The 12,079-nt window shown below is 40.3% G+C and overlaps 1 protein-coding gene across 1 annotated transcript; it reads left to right on the forward strand.

Moving 5' to 3' along the window:
• Window positions 1–621: 621 nt before the first annotated feature.
• Window positions 622–12,024, forward strand: mapk11 (mitogen-activated protein kinase 11). Its single transcript, XM_054800014.1, has 12 exons — window positions 622–896; window positions 3,687–3,816; window positions 3,893–3,951; window positions 4,045–4,156; window positions 5,584–5,613; window positions 5,792–5,839; window positions 7,328–7,442; window positions 7,516–7,587; window positions 7,839–7,918; window positions 7,990–8,068; window positions 8,143–8,316; window positions 10,207–12,024. The coding sequence occupies exons 1-12, from the start codon at window positions 784–786 to the stop codon at window positions 10,278–10,280; spliced, it is 1,086 nt and encodes a 361-aa protein (XP_054655989.1). The 5' UTR covers window positions 622–783; the 3' UTR covers window positions 10,281–12,024.
• Window positions 12,025–12,079: the final 55 nt, after the last annotated feature.

The following is a 12,079-nucleotide window of genomic DNA, read 5'->3' on the forward strand; positions in this document are numbered from 1 at the left end:
AGGTTTTAATATGAAAAAATGTAGAAAAACACATTGGCAAAAATGCATATATTATACCAAAATATACAGAGAGATTTGAAATATTTATATTTACAGTATATTATATAATTTAAATGAATACGTTCTTTTTAATGTAATATATATATATATATATATATATATATATATTTAAGCCAATGTATTTTATTATTTTATTTATTATCAATTAAATTAAACTTTTTTGTATGCATCTTGTATGTGTGTCCAGACTTTAGGGTTTCTAATGAAGTGTCCACATTTTAACTTTTGTGTTGTAGGCAACAAAGCAAACTAGTGTAATCTCTAATAATATAACTCTAGAATATGATTAATTTTACTTTTAAAATATGTCGAGGGCCAATAAAATAAAAAAAACTTTCCAAAAATGGCCCGTGAGCCACACTTTGGACACCCCTCTTCCAACATTTTAAGCATTGAGGGTTTGTTAATCTTTTGACCTTGTGTCGTTTTATTTGAAATGATTACATAGCTAAATGGAAACACACAAAAACAATAGTGTTCTATAGAATATGTATGAGTTTCCGTTTCCCATACTGCATCTAGTTTTGAGTTTCCACCAGAAGATGGCGTGTTTGTGATGCGGTCGGTCAGACAGACAAAGGGAGGCGGAGGCGGGGGGACAGACTGTCAGTTGCCGGTGCAGCAGCACAGCAGCTCGGCTGAGGCAGCAAGCAGCACCCCGCACTCCCGGTCCCATCTTCCCTTTACTATTCTCCATTCCCCGACCCTTGTCATCCATCAGATATGTCAGCCAGACCGGGATTTTATCGCCAGGAGCTGAATAAAACGGTGTGGGAGGTTCCAGAACGGTACCAGAACCTGACGCCGGTGGGGTCCGGAGCCTACGGTTCGGTGTGGTGAGTGCGTTTGTTCGTTCGTGTGTGTGTGTGTGTGTGTGGTGGGGCGAGGCTGCAGCCCAGAGCTTCCTGCATGCATGTTGGTCGGTTGTGTCATCAGAATGAATCAAACGACATAAGTCACTTCATTGGAATAAAATCATGTCACGGAAATTCCCAAAAGTTATCCTACACATTACTCACTATATGCAAACGTGTCATAACGTTTCCATTTTTTTAATGCATCAAAAAGCCTTGAGTGCCAGTGGCGATCTAACGGTTGCTATGGCGATACCCATCCCTGACAACATCAATTAAGCTATCATAGCAAAGCGTGCAGACAGAATGGGTTCTGTGGTTGATCCGCGCAGGATTCGATATGCACGCATTTATGATGATATTGCAAAAGCTTGTGGCTTTTCATAAATGGTGGAAATAGATTAGATTGTGCAGAAATGTTTCGTTTCAAAGCAAGTGCATTTCAATCCAAATCTTGAGCAGGGAAGTGACAGGATTGTATTGCTTCACTTCCTCATTGTGGTGAAACAGCTCTGAATCACACTTTCTGGCAGTTTTGGTTTCACAATAGTTTTGAGCATCAACACTTTAGTTAGTTCTTTGTTAAAAGTGTCATTTTGTTACTCATTTTCTGTGTATGGTGTGTTTCACTTGTCCATGCTTCTCACGCCGCTGCAGCCGATCAGCTGTTTCTCGTGGTTGTTGGTCAGCGCGTGTCTCATTGCCGTTGTGTTATTTTACTCTTGCGCTTGTGTTTTGGTGTGTTTTCCACACAGCACAACGCAAACAAGTCCACGCAGGTGCGCCCCATGTTAGGTCTGCTTTGTTCACAATCACGCCACCAGACTCTTGCATCATTTGGGGGTGTAAGCGAGTCCTCCCGTCCCGTGTGAGCAGTTCAATTACTCAAGTCGCTGGTCTTAATTTATAGAAACCCACAAAAGACATTCCAACACGACGCTACTTTGAATTTCTAATGTCATGGGGGGATGGGGAGGCAGAGAATGGCTTGTGTGTTTGTGTGTGTGTGTGTGTGTGTGGATCATTTAGCTCAATGGGAAACCCTCCTGAGACTGCAGACTCAGCTCATATTATCCTCCATGATAGCAATGCATGAATTCCGCTGAATACTTTCCAGATGCACGTATATTGACCCTTAATACGCCATTCCTGCGACCAAAGGTGTGTCAATGCAACATACAGTGGTGTGGAAAAAGTATTGGCCCCCTTCCTAATTTCTTATTTTTTTGCACTTAAATGTTTCAGATCGTCAAACAAATTTTAAATAGTAGTCAGTGACAACACAACTGAACACAAAATGCAGTTTTTAAATGAAACCTTTTATTATTAAGGGAGGAAAAAATCCAAACCTACATGGCCCTGTGTGAAAAAGTGATTGCCCCCCTAAACCTAATAACTGGTAGGGCCACCCTTAGCAGCAACAACTGCAATCAAGCGTTAACTGGCAATGAGTCTCTTACAGCGCTGTGGAGGAATTTTGGCCCGCTCATCTTTGCTGAATTGTTGTAATTCAGCCACATTGGAGGGTTTTCCAGCATGAATCACCTTTTTAAGGTCATGCCACAGCATCTCAATGGGATTCAGGTTAGGACTTTGACTAGGCCACTCCAAAGTCTTCATTTTGTTTTTCTTCAGCCATTCATAGGTGGACTTGCTGGTGTGTTTTGGATCATTGTCCTGCTGCAGAACCCAAGTTGGTTTCAGCTTGAGGTCACGAGCAGATGGCCAGACATTCCCCTTCAAGATTTTGTGGTAGACAGCAAAATTCATGGTTCCATTTATCACAGCCAGTCTTCCAGTTTGTGAAGCAGCAAAACAGCCGCAGACCATCACACTACCACCACCATATTTTATTGTCGGTATGATGTTCTTTTTCCGAAATACAGCGTTTCACCTTCGAAAAAGTTCAACTTTTTTCTCATCAGACCACAGAGTATTTTCCCAAAGGTCTTGGGGATCATCAAGATGTTTTCCGGCAAAACAGAGACGAGCATTAATGTTATTTCTGTTCAGCCGTGGTTTTGGTCTTGGAACTCTGCCATGCAGGTCGTTTTTGCTCAGTGTCTTTCTTATGGTGGAGTCATGAACACTGACCTTAACTGAGGCAAGTGAGGCCTGCAGTTCTTTAGATGTTGTTGTGGGGTCTTTTGTGACCTCTTCAATGAGTCGTCGTTGCACTCTTAAGGGTCATTTTGGTTCCTGGGAAGGTTCACCACTGTTTTCACCATTTGAGGATAATGGCTCTCACTGTGGTTTGCTGGAGTCCCAAAGCTGTAGAAATGGCTTTATCACCTTCTCCAGACTGATAGATCTCAATTTATCTCAGTAATGTTTTCACACAGGGCCAAGTAGGTTTGGATTTTTTTTTCTCCCTTAATAATAAAACGTCTCATTTCAAAACTGCATTTTGTGTTAGTTGTGTTGTCATTGACTAATATTTATTTTTGTTTGATGATCCGAAACATGTAACTGTGACAAACTTGCAAAAAAAAAAAAAAAATCACACTTTTGCACACCACTGTAAGGATGCACTGGCTTGGCAACACTTGAGAACATTACACTCCATGTATGAAAAATGGCAGCATGACATGTGCGAGGTCCGCTTCATGTCGGAGATTGGCTGAAATCTGACGGGGGGGCATCTGTAGTGGCAGCAGGTGACTGGAGGCCAGGAAAAGTGCAGTCAGCCATGCAAGGCTTTACTCAAGCATGCCAGATCACATAAGGTCTGCATCATATGGTGTGCTTCTGCTCGTCTCTCTCTCTCTCCAGTTCGGCCTACGACGTCGTCTTGCGTCAAAAAGTGGCCGTGAAGAAGCTCTCCAGGCCTTTTCAGTCGCTCATCCACAGTCGACGTTCGTACCGGGAACTCAGGCTCCTCAAGCACATGAAACATGAGAACGTCAGTGCTTCTCAGGAGAAGTAATACCATGAGCTCAGCATCTCTTTTTATCGATTCAAGTGCTCTGTCTCCTTAGGTAATAGGGCTGCTGGACGTCTTCACACCTGCTGCAGCACTTGAAGAATTCAATGAACTGTAAATAATCCTCACATGTCCATTGCAAATCATTATACATGTGTGTGTTTATGAGAGGGGAGTGCATGATACCTGTTGCTTTTTTTCCCCCAGCTACCTGGTGACCAACCTGATGGGTGCAGACCTCAATAACATTGTCAAATTCCAACGGCTGTCAGACGAGCATGTTCAGTTTTTAATTTATCAGCTACTCCGTGGCCTCAAGGTGGGTTTCTATGCTGACATTCTGCATGCTAAAAGACACAATGCTCAGTTTAGAATAATAATAAATAGAACACATATATAGTCTAGCAGGTTCAGCTCGTACCGTATTTTAATGTAATTTTGTTGCCACGGGGTGTATTAAGAGACTTCAGATGTATTATTACATTAAATTTTGATTTTTAATTACATGCGCACCAATCATTTTGACTGAATGAAATTAATTTAAATAAATGAGTGTTAAATTGGTATTTAAGAATAATGTGATAATAATAAAAACTGCTACAATGATAATTTATTTTATTAATAGTACTTTGCTGAATACACTGTACATTTTTTATTATTGTGGACATTATTTTCTATTATTATATTTATTATTACATTATATTGTTATTATTATTTTATGGTATATTTTATTATTGTTACATTATTTATGTTTTGATTGGTTAAAAAATGCTTAATCATTTTAGTGAAAATTAAAATTGTTATAATGTATACATTATTTTATTTAATTTTCCACAAATTCCATGTCATTTTATCCTTTTTTTACTTTATTTAATTAGCATCAGAAATTAAAATAATAATATTTTAACAATAGTAATTATTATTATTTATTAATACTAAATTAAATGTTTTTTTAAGACGGCTATTTTGGACATTATTTTTACAAGGTTTTTCATTTATTTTTAATTGATTAAAAATAAACAATTATTCATATTAGTAAAAGTTAAAGTCATTATGATCTTAATAATAATTTTATGAAAAAAATCATGGATTATTGAGGAGAGCTATTTTGTACATTTGCACGTTATTTTTATTTCATGATCACAAATTCAATTCTTCATTTTTGTACTTTGTTATTTAATTATTACAACAAATAAAAAAAAAACTTTTAAAAATACAAATTAATATTCTGATGAATTATAATTTACAGAATTAATTATTGATTATTGCGGATGGCTATTTTGGACATTCAAACAGATTTTATGGCTCATACTGCTCAGTGATTCTCATCTCATGGGACTAGAAATTCATTTATTTCCAACACGGTTGAAAAAAAAATCAGTTTTTCTTTATTTTTCTCAAGCTGACATGTTCCCTTGAAGCATTCTGGCTCCTCCCACTTGGAAAGCCGCTGCTCCCGATGACTATAAAATACGTCATTACATTTACCCAAATATCTGGGCTAACGTTGCAACCGTATTCTTGTTAAAGGGATCTGTGTCCGGGATTGCATGCTAAAAAAAAGTGTGGGAGGCCAGCTGTTCAGTCTGGCCCGTTTCCATGGAAACGGCAAAAGCAGCCTCCCTATAGACATGGGTGGTGGGGGCCTGCACGGAGAACTGCACTAATGACCCCTGTCTCCTCATTTATCTCCTCACCTCCCACCACTCGCCCCACTTGCATGACCATTGGCTGGCGGTGCAACAGTACATCCATTCAGCTGGATTGATTCACAGAGTGAGTGTATCAACTTTGCACTTCCTGTCACTTTGTCTGTCAGTTTACCCCGCAGCATGTGTATAATTCATCATATACAGTACAAGTGGGCATAATGCATCAGTACACTGTCACATGGTCGATATTCAAAGGATCGGTCAATATTGGCCTAACGTATGTGGTTGATTGTCCTTTCTAGGACCTTAAACCGAGCAATGTGGCTGTTAATGAAGATTGTGAGCTGAGGGTAAGTCCAAACACTTAAACCAGGGGTGTCCATAGTGTGGTTCAGGGTCCGTTTGCAGCCGGCGGCTGTTTTCTTTTTTTTTTTATTGGCCCTTGGCACATTCTAAAAATAGAATTAAACAAGAAGAAAACCTCAGCAAGAATGAAGGGAAACAAGATATAGTTTTCAGAGAATAAAGTGATGGAGAATATTGTAATATTATGAGGAGAAGAACATTTAATATTTTATTTTTGAAGCATAAAGTTCAAATATTAAAGAAAAATATGTTTAAAAAAAATCATCATTTTTTGAAAAAAATTAAAACAAAGAATTAAATGCGTCTGTGTAGGCTCTCAGTCGTACAGGAGTTGTCCAACGAGAGAAAGGCTTCTTGAGACGTCATCTGTACTTCTGTGAAGAATGTGTCGGACGTTTCGCTCCTCATCCGAAGAGAAAGAATTAGAAAGAATTAAATGAAAAATTAGTTCGGGAGAAAGTTTAGAAGTTACGCGAGTAAAGCCAAAATATTAGAAAAAAATAGCCGGGGGGGCATTTGTGGCCTGCAGTTGTAGTTGTTTTTTATTGGCCCATGGGTATATTCTAAAAATACAATTGAACAAGGAAAAAACAACAACAAAAATGGGAAAAACATGTAATTTTCAGATAAAAAATTGAAATATTAGGAGAATAAGTGATAATATTATGAGGAAAAAAGTTGTAATATTAGGAGGAAACTAACATTTTTATTTAAGGAGCATTAAGTTGAAATATTCAAGAAAAATGACTTAAAAAATTCATAATATGATGAGAAATAAACGAAACAAAGAATAAAGTTGCAATTTTTGGAAAAATAGGTTGAGAAAAAGTAATGAAATGACAAGAATTAAATCAAAATATTGGGAAAAAAAAGTGTAGTCTGGGGGGGCTTTGGCGGCCTGCAGTTATTTTTTTTATTGGCCCAGTTGCACGTTGTAAAAATACAATGAAACAAGGAAAAACAACAGCAAAATTGTGAAGAAAAAAAATATAATTTTCAGATAATAAAACTGAAATTTTAGGAAAATAAAGTCTTAATATTAAGAGGAAAAAAAAAGTCATAATATTATGAGGAGAACATTTTTTTTGGAGCATAAAGTTGAAAGATAAAGAAAAAAGGACATTTAAAAAGAATCATAATATGATGGAAAAACAAACAAAACAAAGAATAAAGTTATTGGAAAATGACTGTAGGTAGGGAAAAAGTTATGAAATTACAAGAATAACGTCAAAGGACACATTCTAAAAGTACAATTAAACAAGCAAAAATTGGTAAATTAAGATGTAATTTTTAGAGATTAAAATGGAAATATTCAAGCAAAAAACAAATTGTAAGGAGAAAAGCTTTATACCGATAATACACTTTGATTTTTGAGTACGAGGCTCTCTGAAAAATTTTGGACACCCGCTGACCACCGCTTATTAGGGCCAGCATGCGTTATGTACGTAATGTATGCCTGCTTTCTCCAACAGATCCTTGACTTTGGCTTGGCGAGGCAAACAGACGACGAGATGACAGGGTACGTGGCGACTCGCTGGTATCGAGCGCCGGAAATCATGCTAAATTGGATGCACTATAATCAGAATGGTGAGAGAGCATTTTAAAAAAGGGTATCATTATTATGAATGAGAATGATTCACGTGTAGGCTTTGTCTTACAGTTGATATTTGGTCAGTGGGATGCATTATGGGGGAGCTGCTGAAGGGAAAAGTCCTTTTTCCCGGCACTGACTGTATCCTTTATCAGTATCGGAAGAGCCCGCAGCAATCTTTCTTTTCCCCACCCACCATTATCTCTTGTAAAGTTTTGGATTTGCATGACAATCTGGAGCCTTCCAAGCAGAAAGAAGCTCGGGAATGAATGGGCGACCACCACAAAAGGCCTGAATGATCCTGCTTGTTGTTTTTTGGTGTCAGGTATCAAAGGCGATTTGATGAACTGCTCCCTTTTGACTTTTTTTTCCATGAATCCGCCTTTTAAAAGATATTGACCAGCTGAAGAGAATCATGGAGATGGTGGGAACGCCGACGCCTGACCTCTTGAAGAAGATCTGCTCCGAACACGTGAGGAAGCACCGATGGGAGGCGTTGAATGTGTTTTAAAACATGTTACTGAACATCACGTTATGCTGCAGGCACAGAAGTACATCCAGTCTCTGCCTTTTATGCCCCAGCAAGACCTGGAGAAGATCTTCAGGGGAGCCAATCCACTCGGTCGATGCTCCATCACACAGTCACCTTTTTCCCATGTGCATTATGCTTATGTCCCATTTGTTGCCCTCTAATAGCTGTAGATCTGCTTAAGCGCATGCTGGTTCTGGACTGCGATGGAAGAATCTCAGCCAGCGAGGCTCTATCCCACCCCTATTTCTCCCAGTACCACGACCCGGACGATGAACCGGAGGCGCCGCCTTACGATCAGACACTTGAGAGTAAAGACCGCACTCTAGAAGAATGGAAAGGTGAGTACAATACAGCAGTTCACATTTCAGCAACGACAGTACCATAAAAACGACACTTGGATGTACTTTGGAGCAGGGATTCCATGAGAGATCATGGGGGGAAAAAATTCTGACGTAAAATCTTGGCTCAGTAAATGTTCGAAAACACAGATTTGCATGGTGGCGGTAGCGGCGTCATGGGCCGGGGCTGCACGAATGCTGCCGGCACTGGGGAGAGCTGCGGTTCTTTGAAGAGAGAAGCATGAATTCCAAGAAGGGGTTAAGGCAGTGCTAGATAGTAATGGTATAACCCTAAATCCAAAGCTAACCCTAAGCCCAACCCCTAAACCTACACTAGACTAGATAATATGCAATCAGGGGAGGCTAATGATGAATATGAATAATGATAACGCAGAATAAATATTAATATTTGCCCATTGAAGTGTATTCTAAATTTAGTTTCCAATCGTTTTTAACATTTTCTTATGCAAAAATTGCTGAATTTGCACATTTCCTGATCAAGTGAGGCTGCCGCGAGCGTGCCCGCCTACCGTCACACTGCACGTCGAGTTGGGTCACGGCGCCTGCCAGGTTGTGTTTGTCAGCATGTCGCCAACTATGTAATGTTGCAGAAACTTCCATTATTCAAGACCAGTTGTAAAATGCAAGAATTTACATTTTGGACTGTCGGCTTTTGAGGAGGTTCTAAGTAGAGGTTCAAAATGCAAAAAGAAGGAATGGGAGTGAGGCAAAACATGTAAGCCATTTATTGCAAACAAGCAGTAAAGTGAAATAGGCTGTTCATCAGCTGATCAGACGTTTCACACCACAGCCTTTAAAAGCTAAAATATTCAATGTCATTTTATGTCAGGTATTCACACCGTCATGATCTCTTGATGGCAAAGGCAAAAAAGCTTTCTCTCTTTCAACACAGTCAGACTGTTGAGCTGCACGAGCAAGGCCTCTCGCAGCGCCACTGCTGCTGAGGTTGGACGCAGTAAGACAGTCATTCGAAACTTCTTCAAAGATCCTGAGGGTCGTGGAACAAAAAAAGTCAAATGGTAGACTCAAAAAAAATTCCACCGGCCCTGAGCCGGAGGATCCAATTGGCTGTCCGACAAGACACGGAACGATCCTCGGACCAAGTGAAAGTTGTTACGTACTGTCGCCGAGTGCAGTCCAATGACCATCAGACGGCATCTGCAAGAGAAGAGTCAAAAAACGTCTTCAAATGCCTCATCTCCTTCAACGCCACAAAAGGCGCCATCATAATCCTTCCATGGAACAATGGAGCTTCAGGTTGTGCAGGGGCGTCAAACGGAAGCTGGCTGCGTGGAGATGTTGCAGGGGGCATCCCTTGTGACTGAAGGCCCTCGTCTGTGTGGTAATGACCGGCTCGTCTGTGTGGATGCCCTCCATGAAGCCATCTTCACCACCTAGAGCAACATTCCCACTAACCTCCTGGAAACACTGGCCAAACCAATTTTTGAGGTTAGAATGGCACAGCTACTCATTACGGAGTCCTCTTTTTTTATTTCTATTTCAGAGAGGTTTTTTTGGTTTTGTTTTTTTAACTGTGGTCTCTTTTGATCAGCTGATTCAGCCTATTTCAGTTTAATGGTTGTTTGCAATGAATTGCTTACTCAAAACATTTTTGTTTCTTCTTTTTGCATTTTGAATCTCTATTTGGAACCGTATTAACCTTCCAACGGTGCATGAACCATGAACCGGCCATGAGCCTCACCACACGCCACTGACAGTATGCTCTGTGTGTTAACTCGCCTTCAGAGGCCAGTACATTCATACTGCGATACAAGCTGTACAGTACAGTAAAGTACACCCAAGTTTCATTTTTTATAGTATTATCCCGTGAGGAGATATAATAAAACTCTTGCTTTTTCACGTGTGCAGAGTTGGTGTTCACGGAGGTGAATGGCTTCAAAGCGTCCGTCGGCAAGACTGACAGCCTTCAGGTGGAGCAGTGAGCCTACCGGCGCCACCCGCTCAAAGAGTCAGCACACTTAGGCACTAGCAAGACAAGCGGCTTCCTGTTAGCCCGAAAGAGGAACAACAGACATCCCAAACCGTTCATATGCCAGAGCAACTTTACAGAAGTGTTTACAGACGTCGTTTGAAGACATCACGCACGCTAGGATTTCCAAAGCGAGAACAAAAACACCATCTGCTTCCTCGGTATTGCAACACTTTTGTTTGTGTTGAAAGGCTTGCGTCAACGCCCGCTTAGGACTGACTGCAGCCTGCATACTACTACTGCATGATTGTATTACACAGTATCAACACAGCATATTAAGAATCTAGCCTGCAGGTTATGGAGAGGAAATGATCCAATAATCATTTCTGCCCATCATAAATCAGTGATTCAAATCATTTCTAGTTTACACAGTAGTCATCACCAAGTTTGCTTTTAATTACCAACGTATTAAATGCGGCAGGCCTGTGTTTACAGTGTGTCCTATTGTTTATTGATGGAAATGTTTTACAGCCGATGAAGTGACTGATTTTAGCATCATTTTGTACGACAAAGACGCCACATCTGAGGAATGCGATGTCATATATGAATGCTGTTGAATATACTTTCAGGGTGAGTTGCAACTGTCAAGTGAATGTAAAGGTATAGGAGTGTGCATAAAGTGTGTTATGTTGTCTGGATAAATGGTGTTCACCTCTGATTGAAATGTCCACAACTTTTATATTTTGTGGTGTATGGCTTCTGTTCTTATAAACACTTTATGACCAAAGGTTTCAGGTTTTCAGACCATTTGAATTGTACTTGATCATCATATCATAATCATGATACGGTACATTCACTGACCACATATTGGTGTATGACCCGTTCTCCCAACCTCTTCTCCTTTCGGCTTTTCCCTTCAGGGGTCGCCACAACGAATCAATTGCCTCCATCTAACCCTGTCTTCTGCATCCTCTTCTCTCACACCAACTACCTTCATGTCCTCTTTCACTACATCCATAAACCTCCTCTTTGGTCTTCCTCTAGGCCTCCTGCCTGGCAGTTCCAAACTCAGCATCCTTCTACCGATATATTCCCTATCTGTCCTCTGGACATGTCCACACCATCTCAGCCTGGCCTCTCTGACTTTATCTCCAAAACGTCTAACATGTGCTGTCCCTCTGATGTACTCATTCCTGATCTTATCCTTCCTGGTCACTCCCAGAGAGAACCTCAGCATCTTCAACTCTGCTACCTCCAGCTCTTTCTCCTGTCTTTTCCTCATTGACACTGTCTCTAGACCAAACAACATCGCTGGTCTCACCACAGTTTTGTACCGTTCTCCCAACCTGCTCACTACAAACCTGACAAGGGAGTTAAAACTGAAAGTCAAGGTGCGCTCAAAGCTTGCTTATTTTTTTTGCAGTTCACAAAAAGCACGTAAAAAGATAACTGCAAAGGGTTAGGTTCATGAAAAATTGTCGCAAATAAAACTCACTGGAATACCATAAATTCGGGTGTACAAGCTGCACCCACTAAATTTAGAGGAAAAACCACATTCGTACATATGTAAGCCGCACATGTCCATGTCATAAAATGGAATATTGTGGCACCCACGAGGCTGTGAGGACCCGGCATGTCACGGCGAGCTCACGAAAGTGCAGGAGGTCATTACTCAATATAAAAGTCTGACAAATTGTGTGCGTGTTTTGCAAACAGCACAACAATAATGACTTCCACTGCAAATCATTTTACAGGATGCGATCAGAGCCGCTCAGTAAAACCATAATATTCTCTCTCTGCAGGTTCCAAGTA

The sequence above is a fragment of the Dunckerocampus dactyliophorus genome, chromosome 15, assembly GCF_027744805.1.
Source record: "Dunckerocampus dactyliophorus isolate RoL2022-P2 chromosome 15, RoL_Ddac_1.1, whole genome shotgun sequence".
Taxonomy (NCBI): domain Eukaryota; kingdom Metazoa; phylum Chordata; class Actinopteri; order Syngnathiformes; family Syngnathidae; genus Dunckerocampus; species Dunckerocampus dactyliophorus.